At 44.1% G+C, this 18,378-nt stretch overlaps 1 protein-coding gene across 1 annotated transcript in view; it reads right to left on the bottom strand.

Annotated features, from left to right (window-relative positions):
- The window catches only part of LOC107116277 (zinc finger protein 850-like), a 48,385-nt gene that overhangs the window by 24,803 nt on the left and 5,204 nt on the right, over positions 1-18,378 (bottom strand). Inside the window, exons 2-3 of the mRNA XM_015418174.1 lie at positions 8,183-8,534; positions 7,080-7,678 (exon numbers count right to left, since the gene is read on the bottom strand). Of these exons, the coding sequence (XP_015273660.1) occupies positions 7,080-7,678; positions 8,183-8,534 (951 nt within the window). The remainder of the gene's footprint in view (positions 1-7,079; positions 7,679-8,182; positions 8,535-18,378) is intronic.

Below are 18,378 nucleotides of genomic sequence, written 5' to 3'. Positions count from 1 at the left end.
GAGAACTCCAAGGCCCAGCTGGGGACGGGTAACCCTTGCTGCACATTTTTGACTACATTATGCAAGGGTAGAAACAGGTTAGTATTGAGGATCCAGAGCAGCCCAGTTTTCAGTTTAAAAAGTAAACAAGTCTCTAGTCCTTCAGGTGTTCAGATAAGTATATGTCAGCTATGCTGTGTAAAGCTTCAGGGGGCCTAGTCTGAGTAGCGTTTTCAGTATTTTGGGATGGGATTTCTCTGCCCTTCTTGATTAGTAGTAGTATAACCATTACAAAGGAACCATTACAAACCATTAATCGGTTTAGTGGATAGGCTGATTGACCAGATCTTTAGTTGGTTAAATAGTAGGAGACAGTTGTGATTGATGAAGGGCAAACCTTAATCTATAGGGGCTGCTAGTAAAAAAGCACACTTGTTTGATTTTTTTTGGGGGGTGGGTGGGAGCAATTTTGGTTCTGTTGTGTTACTGTAATAGGGAATGGGGGAAAAAAATAAAGATGGCCTTTTCTTCTCATACGTCAACATGTGTAAGTTACGTCAACCTTTCAGTATTTCAGAAATGCTAAGGTTTTGATAATAAACTGATTTATATAAATTTATTATTCAATTAAAACGACGACTCGCCTTCTCTCCTTTTTTTTGCTGTCAAGTCGCCGCTGACTCATGGCGACCCTGTGATGTTTTCAAGGCAAGAGACTCTTCTCAGAGGTGGTTTGCCATTGCCTGCCTCTGTGTCGTGATTCTCAACTTCCCAAGTGAAGTCGATACCAACCAAATACTAACCAGGGCTGACCATGTTTAGCTTCCAGGATCCGATGTAGTCAGGTTAGAAGAAGAAGGAGAGATTGGATTTATACCCCGCCCTTCACTACCCAAAGGAGTCTCAGAGTGGCTTACAAACTCCTTTCCCTTCCCCTCCCCACAACAGACACCCTGTGAGGTAGGTTGGGCTGAGAGAGCTCTTGACAGAAACTGCTGTTTTTCAAGGACAGCTCTTATCAGAACCACGGCTTGCCCAAGGTCATCCAGCCAGGTGCAAGTGGAGGAGTGGGGAATCAAACCCGGTTCTCCCAGATTAGAGTCCGCGCACTTAACCACTACACCAAACTGGTTAGCATGGGCTATCCAGACCTATACATCCTATTTTGAGTTATGGCCCTGAAAATGATGGATACACGACGTTTACATTCTTTGCATCATTTATATCAGTCTTAGAATTAGCTTATCTTTCTGCAGAATCTTGATTTTAAGTACTTTGCCACAACTGATTCTTTCTCCCCCAATTCTCCCCCCCCCCTCGGGGTGGGGTTGGTATGGTGGTGGAAAGTGCCGTCGAGTGCAGCCGGCTTATGGTGACCCTGTAGGTTTTTCAAGGCAAGAGACAAACAGGTGGTTTGCCATTGCCTACCTCTGCGTAGCAATGCTGGCCTTCTCTGTTGGTCTCCCATCCAAGTATTAACCAGGGCCAACCCTGATTAGATTCTGAGATCTAGCGAGGTCAGACTAGCCCGGGCCATCCAGGTTAGAGAAATTTCTGGTACACCCAGAGACAATTCTGGTATACCCAGCTGAAAGCCTATGAGGTGATGGTGAAGGCAGCAAGGAAGGTTTACTCTTCTGCCGCCATTGTGTCTGCTGGTTCACGTGCAGCCCAATTATTTAAAGTAGTTCGGAATCTGAATTCCCTGAAGGCGGAGTCCCAAATCAGTAATGAAATGGTATTTGCAAATTGTGTTCTGGATGAAATCTCCCAACTCCACCATGACCTGACTGCCAGTTTGTAGGCTGGTTGCATACTGGAGGGTCCATTGGATCCGTCTGGTCCTGTTTTGGACCACTCCTCCTTGCTGTTCTTGCAGGCTGTGGACAGGATTCTGTGAAGCCTCCAACCTGCTCCTTGGACCCTTGCCCCTCCTGACTGGTGAAAGCCAGCCAAGAGGTGATAAGAGGCTCCTGAGGGAGGTTATTAATCAGTCTTTCTCTCAGGGTTGCTTCCGTAGGCCCTTGAAGGAGGCCATTATTAGGCCCGGGGCTCTTTTTGTAGCAGGTACTCATTTGCATATTAAGCGACACACCCCTAATGTAGCCAATCCTCCAAGAGCTTACAGTAGCTCCTGTAAGAAGAGCTCTGTAAGCTCTTGGAGGATTGGCTACATTAGGGGTGTGTGGCCTAATATGCAAAGGAGTTCCTGCTACAAAAAGAGCCCTTAAGAAATATTCTCTAGATAAAAAGACCTAGTTAATGTTACCATTCTTGGGAAAGCCAAATGAGAGAGCAGTGACTGAACAGCTTCAGGTTTTTCTGGATAAAACCTCTGCATTTGACTCTTTCCAAAATGGCTTCAGGACCGAGACTGCGCTTGTGTCTCTGGTCAATGACCTCTGCAGACAATTAGATCGAGGTGTAACAGCACTGCTGATCTTATTAGATCTGTCAGCAGCATTTGATACAGTTGACCATTTGGTCCTGGTCAACCACCTGGGCTCACTGGGGGTATGTGGTACTGCCTTGAATGGGGTTTTCTTTGTTCCTCCAGGGACGCTCTCAGAGGATGGCTGTCAGGGACCTGTCCTTGCGTGCACTAGATTGCTGTGTCCCACAGAGTTCGGTCCTGTCCCTGATGTTTCATACACACACACAAACACACACACACCCCTCTAGCAGAACTCATCAGAAGATATGACGTCGGGTGCCATCAGTATGCTGATGACACCCCAATTCTTTCTCCTACTGAATAAGCAGTGAGATGTGGCCCACTCAGCCTTCAGTCAGTGTCTGGATGCAGTGGTCGCTTGTTTGAGGGAGAGTTGGCTGAAGTTGAATCCATCAAAGACGGAGGTAATGTGGCTGAGAAAGGCCGGGTCTTTGGCAGGACTGCAAATACCAGCTTTTGATCGAATCCCATTAAATCCAGTAGACTCAGTAAAGAGCCTAGGGGTGTGGCTTGATGCCTCGCTTCTGTTGGACGAACAAGTGTCCACAGTGTCGAGGTCAGTGGTTTGCTTTCTGGCTGCCTATTTGGCCCGGCCTAATCTTGACACAGTGATCCATGCCATGGTCACTTACAGACTAGACTACTGCAATGCCCTCAGTGCCCTTGGAGATACTTCAGAAACTTCAGGTGATCCAGAGTGCAGCTGCCGGGCTGCTGACTGGCTCATCTTTGTCTACCCATATTTAGCCAATCTTGAGGCACCTGTACTGGTTGCCAGTTTGTTTCCAGATTAGGTTCAAGGTGCTGGTTATAACCTTTAAAGTCCTAAAAGGACCGCCTCTCCCAATATAACCCCCCCCCCTCCATGTTGCTTGTGCAAGTTTTTGAAAGTGGGTGTTCCTCAGGAAGTCTGTCTTGCTTCCATCAGAGTTACAGCTTTTTCCATCATAGCCTCATCCTAGTTAAATGTTGTTGTTTTTTTTCCAGAGGAGACATGTGCCCTGAGGAACCTGTCAAGAGTTCCATGGGGCATGCAGGCCTTTAGTTAATCCTTTTATTTTCAGCACTAATTGGTTTGTCAGATGTTTTCTCTTTGGAATATACCTAGGGACTGGGAAAATGTCAAGATTTTAACTGTTTTAGCTGTCTTAATGATGAACCTTAGGGTTCTATGTTTTTTTTTTTTAATGTTGTGAGCCACCCCGAGCCCCACGTTGCGGGAGCGGGGTGGGATATAAATATCATTTAAATAAAATTATTAAAATGGTTGATAAGCAGAGATCACAGAGCTGTCGATTTCTTTGAGAAACATTAACCCTTTTGGATGGGATCTTGTCCTGATTTTTAACAGTATGTGGTTGTCTGGATTCCCCCCTCCCCCGCTTTCTCCCTGCCCCCCCCCCCCCCCTTATAAAGCAAACATGAATGGTGGTGCCATCTAGCGGTGGGTACGAATCTTTCATGTGAGAAATCAACATCCTAACGGTCCGATTTTGCTGCTGTGGTTTAACACACAAAAAACTTTCTACCTTCAGAAACCTTTCCCACATTTATGCATCTGCCACAAAACTCCAGGCTGCTGCAGAGATTTCTGGGGCATGTCCTAGGCCCAGACTCATGTGGGATACTGGACAAGCAGGGGGGCCTCACTGCTGCTCCACACGAACTGAGGGAGGTACCCCAGCCACCAGGTAGGACCTGGAGATCCCCCAGAATTACAGCTCATCTCCAGTCTACGGAGATCAGGTCCCCTGGAGAAGATGGGTGCTTTAGAAGGAGGGTGGACTCTGTGGCATTGTAACCCACCGAGATCCCTGTCCTCCCCAGGCTCAAGGAGTTTGCCAACCCCCCAGCCCCACTGCTGGACCTCCTGATGGCACCTGGTATTCTTGCCCACTTTGTGACAAGAGTGTTGGACTGGATGGGCCATTGGCCTGATCCAACATTGGCTTCTCTTTATGTTCTTATGTTCTAACCTGGATCTGGCTGCCCAACCCCCCAGTGGAATCTGCATCTCACTCCCTTTCTGCAGACAGTCCACTGGTTACTGAACAATTATGGGATTTAATGAATGGTTCTAGTTACCACCACAAAGCCCTTAAAAGCATTGGAATCAAATACCTGCAGGACCACTTCTCTTCTTGTGTTCTGTTGTGAGTTGTGACATCTCCACTCATCTCGGCAAAGCCCCCTCAAAGTCCCAAACTGCAAACAGGTAAAACTGGCAACTGCCCATTCATACACATTCTCTGCGGTAGCTTCTATATCATGGAATAGTCTACCTGAGGCTCTTAGGAAGGCCCCCACATTTTGCAAAATGTGGGAAACAGAATTGGTCAGGAGGGCATTCTCGTAAAGGGAGCAAAGCGGCAGCATAATGGATCAGGTCTGGAATTGACTCATATTAGGGATAAAGTTTTCCCAACACTGATGGTCTTGTTGTCTTAAATAGATACATTTGCTTGCACTGTTCTTGTTCTTCTCATTATAAAGTCCCAGCCCAAATGCAATATTTTGTTTTACTGCAAAACTCTGCTGTTAGATTCAAATGTTATCATATCTTGTAATCAGGGCTCTTTTTGTAGAAAAAGCCCAGCAGGAACTAATTAGCATAATAGGCCACACCCAACAGCAGGAACTCATTAGCATGTTGGGCCACACCCCTGACAGCACAGCTTATTAGCACATTAGGCCACACCCCTATGTTACCAGAAGTGTGGTTATCCAGCCACACCCACCTTTTGCTTGTTATTCTGTTTGCTTGTTATTTACCTTGTTTGTTGTCCAAACCCAGGGCTTTTTTTGTAGCAGGAACTCCTTTGCATGTTAGGCCACACACCCCTAATGTAGCCAATCCTAATGAGTTCCTGCTGTTGGGTGTGGCCTATTATGCTAATGAGTTCCTGCTGGACGTGGCCAACTTGGGAGCCAGCCGGAACTCCGTTCCTGTGCGTTCCTGCCCAAAAATAGCCCTGCTTGTAATCCACTTACTCATTGACTGAAATTACTATATTTTGATGTCTTTGCTACCTGACTGAAAAGTTATACTTTGAAATATGCCTTGAGTTCCAGTGAGAAAGGCGGACTACAAATGAAAATAATAACTCAATAGATTTGCAAAGTTTTACTTGTTGAGCACACTCTATGAAGATATGCTGTGAAATCCGGACCCAAGATAGATGAACATTTTTCTTCAGACAAGAGGGTGCTTCTTTCGCTTCTCTTAACTTCAAAATATGGCATCTACTTCTACAGTCTAAGACCTCATATTTTACCTCCAATTAACTCAGTTGTGTTTTATTATCAAGATGAGACCTGCCCAGACCAAAATGAGCTGCTACCTAAGCTATAAACTTTGAAGAATGGCCAGTGGCCATGGCACATGAAGGGTGCTATTTAAAGGGTAAGAGTTCTTAGCAGGAACAGAAGCAGCGGGCCTGTGGATGAGGCTCTATCCTTTTTCCTTTTCCACCTTTCCTTTTCTTGTTTTTCCCTAAGTTTCTTCTTCGTTTGTTATTATTTCAATGTCTACACAGCACTAGAAAAAATCTAAATTAGATGGAACAACAACAACTATGTCAATACTACAGAGAGCTGTAAGCATTTGTTGCAATATTTATTAAATTTCTATCCTGCCCTCCCCCTCAAGTGGGCTCCGGGTGGGTCACAACAGGCAGTACAACCGTTAAGAATAATTTCCAAGCCTATGAAACCTGATTAATACAATACATGATGGCGAGAACAGTTTTAACAAAGCTTCCAGGTGCGCTCTGTATGCGCGCCCAAAAGGACCAGCAGATTGGGCAAGTGGGCAAACTAATTCTTCAACAAAATATAATACTTTTCATTATATTATATTAATAATACATTAACAAAAACTGATTTATTGAAAAATGAACTGGATGGGAGATTAAATCATTAGGAAACAGCTAGGAATGTTATAAAATTTCAGCTTTAAAATGATGAAACTACCAAATTCAAAGCAGTGAAAATGCTGATCTTTCCAAATATGTTTTTTCTTCCCTAAACTGCCAATATTTGTACCCACTATAACTCTTGGATTGCTACAGAATCATACATAACTTTATAGGAAGAGGGGAAAGACCAGATAAGTTAAAACAGTTCATCAATTCATTAATATTACATACAAGACTTACCTCAACCTATCCTCAGTTCTAGTTTCCATGACAGGTTGGCCAAAATTCTAGCAGCTGTTTTTTGCATTTGGCCTTGCTGTTGGCATAATCCCAATGAGAGGAAATTATAAAAAATTGGATACAAACATAAATACTTAGCATAATGTGGCTGTGATCATATAAAAGGGGGATTTATGAAAACAGCAAAAAACACCATCCCTAGTTATATTTTGAGTCTAAACAGGAATCTATTTAAACACTTTACCTGTCAATATCGGTTTTCTTCTGTTTCAAATTTCTATCAATCTCTTATGCATTTCTCCAGGAAAGCACTCAGGCACAAGCCTTTTTTACAATGACAGTAATACAGCTTTTCCAATGTAAGAATGTCAGATAGGATAGTAGATATGAAAACTCTGATTGGGATTAGCTTCATTCACAGGGTTTCTCCACAATGTGAATCCTTTGGTGGGAAGTGAGGCCAAATCTCCGATTGAAGCTCTTCCCACACTGCAAACATGTATATGGTTTCTCCCCGCTGTGGATCCTTTGGTGAGAAGTAAGGTCTGTATTCCTTCTGAAGCTCTTTCCACACTCTGAGCATTTATATGGTTTCTCTCCAGTGTGAATCCTTTGGTGAGAAGTAAGGTCTGTATTTGTTCGGAAGCTCTTTCCACACTCCAAGCATTCATATGGTTTCTCCCCAGTGTGAATCCTTTTGTGGTAAGTAAGGTTTGTTCTCTGAGTAAAGCTTTTCCCACACTCTAAGCATATATAGGGTTTCTTCCCTGTGTGAATACTTTGATGATAAGTAAGGTGTGTACTCCACTTGAAACTGTTTCCACATTCCAAGCATTTGTATGGTTTCTCCCCTGTATGAATCATTTGATGAGAAATAAGGTTTGCACTCTTATTAAAGCTCTTTCCACACTCTAAGCATTTATATGGTTTCTCACCTGTGTGAATACTTTGATGAGAATGGAGATTTGAACTTCTATTGAAGCTCTTTCCACACTCTAAGCATTTATATGGCCTCTCCCCAGTGTGAATGGTTTCATGGGAAGTAAGGTGTGCTCTTTGACTGAAGCTCTTCCCACATTGCAAGCATGTATATGGTTTCTCCCCTGTATGAATCATTTGATGAGAAGTAAGGTTTGCACTGCAACTGAAACTCTTTCCACATTCCAAGCATTTGTATTTCTCCCCTATGTGAACTGTAGTTTGATGTGACATAAAGTGTGCACTGTGTCTGAAGCTTTTCCCACATTCCAAGCATGTATATGGTTTCTCCCCTGTATGAATCATTTGATGAGAAGTAAGGTTTGCACTGCAACTGAAACTCTTTCCACATGCCAAGCATTTGTATGATTTCTCTTCTATGTGAAACTTTTGATGTGATGTAAGATGTGCACTGTGTCTGAAGCTCTTCCCACAATGCAAGCATTTATATGGTTTCCCCACTGTGTGAATCCTTTGATGGGAAGTAAGGTTTGCACTAGAACTGAAACTCTTTCCACATTCCAAGCATTCGTAAGATTTTTCACCTGTGTGAACTCTTTGATGTGAAGTAAGGTGTGTACTCTGTCTGAAGCTCTTCCCACATTCCAAGCATTTATATGGTTTTTCCCCCGTGTGAATCCTTTGGTGTGAAGCAAGGTTTGCACCCCAACTGAAACTCTTCCCACATTCCAAGCATTTATATGGTTTCTCCCCAGTGTGAATTCTCTGATGTGAAATAAGGTTTGCACTCTCACTGAAGCTCTTTCCACACTGCAAGCATTTATATGGTTTTTCCCCTGTGTGAATCCTTTGGTGAGAAGTAAGGCTATTAATGTGACTATAGCTCTTCCCGCACTCTAGACATTCATATGGTTTCTCCCCTGTGTGAATCCTTTGGTGGGAAATCAGGTTTGCAATCCGACTGAAGGTCTTTCCACACTCCAGGCATTTGTATGGTTTCTCTCCTGTTTGAGTTCTCTGTTGTCTCTTAAGGCTAGATTTGTAGATAGCCCTTTTCTCACCCAGAGTGTGACAATTCCCTTGTTCCTTTTTCTCTGTTTTCTCTTCAACTGCAATTTCATGTAGATCCCTGCCCAGAAAGGCAAATGATTCCTTAGTTAGCTTCTGGTTTGCTTCTTTCCTCTTTCTCTCCTTCGTTGAGATCTCTAGATTTCCCATTTTTTTTTCTACCTCCAGATCCATGTCTCCGTTCACATCCATGTCCACCACCAGACTTGATTCCCCTTGTTCTCCTCCTGGAATAAAGTGAGAAGCCTAGTAAGAGAGCTGTAAACTATAAATCACATAAAAACAAAAGAGGTATTAAAGAATTATTCTTCCTCCAATAGGTCTGGAGAAAGCTCTCCAACCTCTAAATTTTAGCCAAAAGATTTTTTTAAGGGGAAAGGAAAGGGAGCAGAGCTGGCAGGGGTCGGGGGATTACTTCCTGTAGTCGCTTTCCAGGTCTCAGAACCCAGCTAGCTAAACCTTTTATCCAGTGACAAGAAAATAACTTATATTAGGGTTTCATTTATTTTACGAGACAGAAATCCTTTCTGTATAGGAAAACACTGCAAAGCAGAAGCTGCCCCTCCCCCGAAGGTCTTAAGTCCTCCTTTTCCTGTCCTGACTCTATGGGGTCCACACAGGAGTTGAATGTGAGTCTGAGGTCATGAGAGGTTGAAAGCCACTGCTCTAGAAAACAGGCAGGGCTGTCTGCAGCTTTCCAAATGTCAAATCTTTAATATTACAATGGGACTGCCTCAAGGCCATAATCCAACATTCAGGAAAAGAAGTCCCCGTCCCCCCCCACAAGAACTACCCCCCAGCAAACAGTGTTGGAAAGATTTACTTGGGAGAACGATCACATCAATCATCAGGATTTAAAGGCCTATCAGTGTAAGCGCTCTGAATCAGAGGGAATGAAAAGTATAAAGTGACATTTCTCCAGGGCTCTATAACAAAATGCATTACGGATACAGGAACTAACTCTGAACCAGTGGCCTCTGATCTTAAGAAAAGAAAGTTTAATTTTCCTGGTGAACCATGTGAGAAAGATTTATATGGGAGAATAGTCACATGAATTAATTATTAATATTTAAGCACAGACTCTCTCGAGATCCTTCCAGGGAACACACTAGCATTTCTTCTGATACAAAACCATCCTGGTTATAATTACCCACCCTCACCTTTCTCACGTTTTTTTTCTTTTGGAGACAGAAAAATGAAGTCTCATCCATAAAGAAAGAACATCTAAGGAATGAGAAAACATTTCTGTGTTGGCTTAAATAAGATGCAGCCTACAATCCCAGCCAACACTATGGCTGTGATCACACTGGCGGCTTGGTGCGATATGGTGCCGCCTCTGAACCGGGTTAAAGTGTAGTGGGATATATCAGCCACACAGCACACCCTGCTGTGGGTTACCCACGGAGCAAACGGCAAAAAAAAATCCCCAAACCATGTGTTTGCGTAGTGCGCATGCATACGCATGCACGCATAGGCAATTCTTTTTAAAAACTGCCTCCATAGCGGCAGAACAGATCTGCAGGTTCACACTGCCAAATCCGTTCTGTGTGCCCTCCCCCGTGTTCAGACATCCGGCCATGCGCAATGAATGTGCGGTGAAACATTTTTAACCCGGCTCCAAGTCGTCCTCTGACGGGGTGTGTATGCTTGGGGAACGCCTGACAGATGTGGCTGTGTGATCGTGCCCATTTAATCCGTTTGTAAAATGTCCCTATATCGGGCCAAACTGCTAGTCTGAACACAACCTATATGGAATATGGATTTGTGTCAGTTTTTACGTTCAGACATGGCAATAACATGAAGTTCCAGAGGCAGATTGATCAATATAATGTGTGTGGAATGACGGCAGAATGATAGTTCTCACACTTAAGGATCCATCCACACACCCAAGGAAGTACCTGTCGAGCTCTCCATTTCCTTGGTGTCCTGGACAAACATCTCATCCACTTCCTCCAGCCAGGAGATGAGGCCAGGTTTGCAGGTCCAAGATCCTTCTTGGAGGAAAAGCAACACAAACTGACCAGACACGTCTGTGAAACTGTTAACATTGCAAACTGCCTGGCTTTACAATAATGCATTCTTGAGGGTGTGGTAAGATGACCCTGTGGGCCCATGCTTTTTACCACAGGGAATGAGGGATTTCTCAGTTGGCCCCAATCTCAATTTATTAGTCTACAATGTAAAGCTGACCTTTCCATTCGTATCATAGTTACTCCCTTTCATGAACAGAGTTTACTCTCCACTGCTACCAACAGTTGCGGTAGATAACCAGCGGTTACAGCAACAGAACTGCATTCTGATAGTCTGATAGCCTACAGTCACACTTTCCATAAAAACAATTTTTTAAAGAATAAAAGTGATCAATACAGCAAGCAAATGAACAATTTAAAAAAAACCTATAAGCACCTGAAGGTAATAAAAAATAAAGAGGTATAAACGCATTTCTGTTTCCCTAGGTCTAAAAGTCATCTCTGTGATGTTGAAAATATAGGCAGAAATATGATTCCAGATTTGTTTTCTTGGCTCTGAGCCTCTTTGGTTTATGTTCTCCATCTGGCTAGCTATGTGTCTTCAGACCAGGTATCTGTGTGTACCTGCTTCAGAGTCCTCACAACATTTCAAGTACAGAGGTCTCCAACAGCACAAGGATCATCACTGCATAGCTGAAGGCAAGCTGTGCGTATGCAAGAAAATATTTTAAAACAATATGTTCATTTTTAAAGGCTTCATGTTAAGCACAGCTTCTGCCTGAAATGTTGAAGATTTACTCCTAGAGCTCTATGACATTTTGTGGTTGGCTCGACCTCTTTTGGCAGCCATTCTGTGGTTGTGCCCATCACCACGTGTCAGAGTTCCAAATGTGCCCACAGGCTCAAATGTCTCCTTGTTTCTCAAGTGTTCCTGCCACAGTTTAGGAAATGGCTACTCCTTTCCAGAAGAATGCCTGCTTCAGTCTGGAGTGTTCAGTCTGGAGAAAAGGAGGTTGAGTGGAGACAGGATTGCTCTCTGTCACTTAGAGGAGGGCAGAGAGCTGTTTCTGTTGGCAGCAGGGGATAGGACTCACAATGATGGGTTTAAATTAAGAGCGGGAAGCTGCCGGCTGGATATTAGGGAAAACTTTTTTACAGTAGGAGTTGTCCAACAGTGGAATTAGCTTCTTAGGGAGGTGGTGAGCTCCCCCTCACTGGCAGTCTAACTTTAAGCAGGGGCTGGACAAACACTTGTCAGGGATGCTCTAGTCTGATCTTGCGTTGAGCAAGGGGTTGGACTAGATAGCCTGTATGGCCCCTTCCAACTCTGTGATTCTACGATTCTCCTCCTCCCCATAAACCCCTCTTCACGTAAATTTACCAAAGAGATGAATCTGGGTCAATGTTCCCTCTAAGCTGTGGAGTCTTGTGAGCAAAAATTCTACTTTCTGAGCTCCAGGCATTAAAGTTGTGAGCAGGTGATTTGGCTGCTGCATAAATTAGTTTGCTCTGGAGCCATCCCTTCCTGGGCTGGACAAACACTTGTCAGGGATGCTCTAGGCTGATCTTGCGTTAAGCAAGATCTTGCGTTAAGACTAGATAGCCTGTATGGCCCCTTCCAACTCTGTGATTCTACGATTCTCCTCCTCCCCATAAACCCCTCTTCATGTAAATTTACCAAAGAGATGAATCTGGGTGCCTTCACGGATGGAAGGCTGGCTGTTTTATTTTGACCTGACTACCTATAAGGGCAGTCTGAACTTAACCCTAGGGCATTCACAAAGTATAAGCCCAACATTCACAAAGTTAAGTAGAAAATTCTTACATATATACCTCAGGAAAACTGTCTTTACATCATACAGGGAACTCAAGAAATTGAAATTTGGAGAAAGAATGATCACAATCAGATATGGATATCTACCAGGGAAATCTCAAGACGCTGACAAAATAACCACGGATCATCCACACGTCAGCCAATTATTTGCTTACCCATAGAGGCCACGTTCCCAAAATTCTCCAGCATGACTTCCTTGTAAAGACCTCTTTGCCTGGGATCCAGCAGAGCCCACTCTTCCGCAGTGAAATACACAGCCACCTCCTTGAAGGACACAGGGCCCTGGAAGAAGAAGGAAGCAGTCACTATCAGCAGGAAAGTCCATATCAAGGGACCCCGAACCAGGATCACTTGGAAGGGGGAAGGACATGCGAGACAAATCCGAAAAGGCTGAAGTGTGAGTTCTCAGAACCCAGGGTAGTACTACCACCACCCTCTTTCCAGACAACCAGAGACCAAGGGACAAAGTCTCCAGCCCTCCTGGGACTAAAACAAAAAGCCACCCTTGCAAGGTAGGACACTTACAAGGTGAGTTTCACAGAACAATTAATTTGGTAGCTGTAGCCAATGAGGGCTAAAGTACTGCATTCAGATCGAAGCCTCTTGAATTCAAGAACGCCACAAAAAGATAAGTGTTTCATTTTTAAATTGTGCAGGTCAATAAAAGAACAGAGAACAGTGAGAATAAAAATAACAAAGCTCTAAGTCTCATGAAGCACATTTACAAGAAGAAGAAGCAGCAGCATCGACGTTGGTTTTTACACCCCGCTTTTACACCTTCCCCTTCCACTCCTCACAACAGACACCCTGTGAGGTAGGTGAGGGTGAGAGGGTTCTGAGAGAACTGTGACTGGCCCAAGGCCATTCAGCAGGCTTCAGATCCAAATGTTACCAAAAAGACTGAGTCCAATAGGATTCCAAACTCCAAGACAAGGTTTCCGGTCAGTAAGACCTACAAAAAACACAGTTGCACTTACCTGTAATGGAACCAGGGCTATTTTTGGGCAGGAACACACAGGAACGGAGTTCCGGCTGGCTCCTGAGTTGGCCACACCCAGCAGGAACTCATTAGCATAATAGGCCACACCTAACAGCAGACACTTATTAGGATTGGCTACATTAGGGGTGTGTGGCCTAACATGCAAAGAAGTTCCTGCTACAAAAAAAGCCCAGGGTTTTGACAACAAAGTAAACAGAAGAAGAAGCAAAAGGTGGGTGTGGTTGGATGACCACACTTCTGGTAACATGTGGGGTGTGGCCTAATGTGCTAATAAGCTGTGCTGTCAGGGGTGTGGCCTATTATGCTAATGAGTTCCTGCTGGGCCTGTGGAATAGCCTTGCCTACATCTGCTTCTTTCCTCACCTGAAGGTCTAAAAAGCGTAGTGCTTCACTAATGTGTCCTCTGTCAACCAGGTTGCCGCCTTGCAGATGTCCAGCAGGGGAACTCGTCGGTGAAACGTGGCCATGTGCTCAGAAATTTTATATTCTCCTGTATGAAGCAATGTGTCACATGGGAAAAGGGAAGAAATGTTCACAGCCTACCATGCTTTGACATCTTGCACCAGCTGAAAGGTTCCAGTGACCGTGAAAGGGGGGGCTGAGGTGTTTCTTGCTCATCTTCTCAGCCTGAGCCTTAGGCAGAATGGCCGTTTCCACTCCTCTGCAAAGCAGCAGCAATCTGGATCTGGTCTGTGATGTCTTCCTGCTGCCTGTGCGGGAGATGACAGAAGGAAAAGATTTCTCTCTTGCATTTCATATATCCTATTTTGACTCCCCAGTCTGAGAGCCTGTTTGGTGTAGTGGTTAGGAGCGTGGACTCTAATCCGGGAGAACCGGGTTTGATTCCCCACTCCTCCACATGCAGCTGCTGGTGTGACCTTGGGTCAGTTAAAAATTCGTTCAGAGCTGTTCTCTCAAGAGCAGTCCTCGAAAGAGCTCTCTCAGCCCCACCTACCTCACAGGGCGTCTGTTGTGGGGAGGGGAAGGGAAGGAGATTGTAAGTCACTCTGAGACTCCTTCAGGTAGTGAAGGGTAGGGTATAAATGCAATCTCTTCTCTTCTTTTGAAAATTTTTCCACCATTCTTCCCTCAACAATTACATCCCACAGTTATACATCCAAATACATCCTCAAAAACTCTTACTGCCTACATGGCATACCATTGTGAAAAAACATCCACCCTCTTCTGATTTACAAAAGTTTTCTGTCTAATCTCCCAGAAGCAATTAATAAATACTTACCTTATGACACCGACCAATGACTGGTTTCCTTGTAATGAAGGGGATTTGTGCCATTTTATTGTACACAAATTGAGTAGAAAAGCATCCAGAAAAGCAATTTTAATCATACAAACATCTGAAGACACAAATCTGCCCTTTCGATAGCTTACTTCTGACTCTGACTGGCCCTGGCTCTCCAATTCCCCTGGCACAGGAAGTGCTTGCAAGGTTTCCTACATGACATCCCTTCATCGGGATTGAAACTGAGACTGTACACATGTAAATATCCATAAGACCATATAGCTCAATAAATGAACAAATAAATAGGGAGGCAATGCAGATAAAAATGGAGGAGAGTAGAATAATTCCAAAGCTCTTTGTAGGGAGGTCAACATAAAAACCATAAAGTGATATTAGGGTATATAAGGAGTCATATTTCCATAACATATCAACCAATGATTGCAGAGTTATCAACTACTGTAAATACGATAAAGTATTAATATGAAAGAGGATACAATTAAAGAATGGATTTAAGAAGTAGGACAAATTGCTAAAATGTCCACAGTGAACGTTTTCATTAAAGGGATAATAGACAAGGTAACCCCGTCTCTGCCATTTCATGAAAACCTTTACAGATTATTGGAGATCAAAACTGAATTTACAGATTGATCCTTAGAGCTGCTTCTCTTTATTGTAAAACAGCACAGAAGATGAAAAGTATACTTTTGTATTTGTAATTTTTTTCTATTTCTGAATTTTCCTTACAACTGTGATGCAAGTATGTTTTACTTTTGTTCTGGTAGGTATTTGGGTTTTATTAGCAAAAGAGGAAATTAAATAAACATACGAGACAGATCATTGGACAAGCCAATGATTTTAAAGTGGGACTTCGAAGACAAGATTTTTGTTTTCGTTTCCCCTTTTGTGATTTTTCGGCACGGGCAGCAGCCACTAAACCCTCCTTCCTTTACTCTACAGACTGCAACCCCATTTTCATGCTCCCATTTTTATTTTTTGTTTTGCCGGCTAGTCGCAATCGACTTATGGCGACCCCGTTGGGTTTTCAGGCAAGAGACCGTCAGAGGTGGTTGGCCATTGCCTGCCTCTGCCTCACGACCCCTGGTATTCCTTGGGAGGGCAGCCCTGCTTCGCTTCCGAGATCTGATGAGATCAAGCTTATCTTGGGCGATCCAGGTCAGAGCAGCATTTTTGTGGGAGGTCCAGAATGATGCCTTAAGTGTCTTCAATTGTTTTTATGGTTTTCCTCACCCAGGCTTCCTCAGAGGTTTTCCTACAATTTGGCATCCAAAACAGGGCGGGTTTATTTGGAACAGCCACACAAAATTGTCCCTGAATCATCCCTTTTCTGGGCCATTCCCTCGCTTTGCTGTAGTCTTTTCCAAAAAATGGTTTGGTGTGATCTTTTTACAGTGAAATTGGATTTGCGTACCATGGAAAGAGGATGTGCATTCTTGCAGGCCCCACCCAAATGGGCACCTTTTCCCTTACCTTAGGTACTGGAGGCTGCCAATTTCCCCTGCTACCAGAGTGGTTTTAAAAAAGCAGTTGACTTACTCTTATGGTGTTGTGAGATTATAATAATCTAAATACTAATTCCTCTAAATTCCCAGCTTTTGTTGTTTTAGAAAAGATCTCTTTTCATTGCAGAGATGCATTTATCCCCGTATCTTTGCAAAGAAAAGGGCTACAGATTTTTTAAAATAAAAGCTGGTAATAAGGAACATCTAAGAGATTTTTTTAAAAAAATGCTGCAGTGATGTGTTAATTTTTAAGAAAGCAATTAAAAAAAGAAAAAGCAAGAGGGGGCCGAGAAAAGTGTGGGGGAAACTGTCACGTGGATGGTCCTTTGCTGGTCCAAATGCAAAGAATCAGAAACAGTCCCACCTTGGGGCTCCTTACTAGGCCCTGAAGGGAGCATAAAGGTAAAGGTTCCCTTGCTTGAAAGCCAGTCGAATCCGACTCTAGGGTTGCGGTGCTCATCTCCGTTTCAAAGCCGAAGAGCCAGTGCTGTCCAAAGACGTTTCCGTGGTCATGTGGCCGGCATGACTAAACACCAAGGTGCACTGAAGTGGTGTACCTATTTATCTACTTGCAATTTCTCGCTTTCGAACTGCTAGGTTGGCAGGAAGGGAGCATACAAATGAATAAATACATTCTGCTCTGTTTGTCTTAATGAGCATAAAGCCATTCACACCCATCCTTTGACCTCTGTATTCGGAACAACTAATTCGTACAGGCTGTTCTTGAAAATAAATTACTGTGTTACAATGGAATTTGGATTTCAAACAATACCAAACCAGAAAAAATGAGGGAAATAATTATACCTGCACTGCAGACAGCCTGGTTTGTTACAGAGAACAAGAAGGGGACCTTCAACCAGAAATCCCGTCTTCCCACTGGCTCTCCCTTTCCCCTCTTCTTCACCCTTCCCCACTGCTTCCATCACCATCCTCCCCACTGTTTTTCAAATGTATAAACTTCTCTGTCTCCCTGAATTTCATCATCCCCCTTCATCAGCCTTAGCCAGAATACGCCTCACCTTATCTACTTGCAATGTCTTGCTTTCGAACTGCTAGGTTGGCAGGAGCTGGAACTAGAGATGGGAGCTCACTCCATCATGCGGCACACTCAGGTCTTGAACTGCTGAACTACTGACCTTCCACAGCCTGCAGTTCAGCGTCTTAACCACTTGAGCCACCGCTGGTACAGACAGACTAACAGGGTGACCCATCTTGATCTAATTGGCTCCTGTATTACAATTTCATATAATATAATTTATATATGAATGCGCACATGTATCCATATTAAAAATCTGAAAAGCTCCTCCTGAAAACCTCTAGAATGTATGGAGCTGAGTTAGGTTATGGTCACACGCGCGAGATAATGCAGGGGGGAGGATAACCTTGCATTTGACCTGCATTTGGGCGATCACACAGGCCCTGGAAGCTCGATCACACAGGGGAAAGTCCATCCCTGGCCCGTAGCAAACCGTTTGCTACTGGACTTTCCCTAGTGCCTTTTTACTCCGCTTCTGTGGTGGAGCAAAACGGGCCACCGATGACTCTGGGATGCTGGGCAGATGTTGCGTCTGATCGCGCCCTTAAAATCTGCCCGGCATTCACACCTATGGCGTGGCTAATTCTGCGTGTGAGTGACCTTAGTGTGAGCTAGCTCACAGTTTTTTAGCCTCCAGCTCAGACATTTTTGTCTTAGCTCAGGAAGGATGGCTCCAGAGCGGCTCACAACTTTAATGCCAGTAGCTTGCAAAGTAAGAATTTTTGCTTAGAGGGAGTATTGGTGTGGAGTCATTTTTTTTTTCACACTCGTGATGCAGGCAGCCCATGTTCACCAACCCATTCGCAAATGGGGGACTCAGATCAAATCTTTTAAAAAGAAGATTCACTTTAAGATCACTTCATAGCCATCGGACAACGCTGCCACGGTGGGGTTTGAAGAAAGAACAGTAAAGGGCTACTACCGACATTAGAACAGACCGCCTTACAACAGGGCTACCATGAAGTCAGCCTCTCACAACCATTTTACTAATGGGGCTCAGGCCAAGTAATCGGGCGGGCGGGGGGAGACATAAGGACGGACAGACCCGAGGAATCAAAGATTTTGTGGAAGGGGAAGATCTCAAAGCACTCCCCCAACACAACGCCAGCAAGAGGCTCGCAATTTGCTCTCCTGCCACCATCTTGTAAAGGGGGGGGGGGGGCCAACCCCCCAACCTTCA

The sequence above is a fragment of the Gekko japonicus genome, unplaced genomic scaffold, assembly GCF_001447785.1.
Source record: "Gekko japonicus isolate JY-2015 unplaced genomic scaffold, Gekko_japonicus_V1.1 scaffold1933, whole genome shotgun sequence".
Classification (NCBI taxonomy): Eukaryota; Metazoa; Chordata; class Lepidosauria; order Squamata; family Gekkonidae; genus Gekko; species Gekko japonicus.
This window is presented reverse-complemented; position numbering and strand designations above follow the sequence as displayed.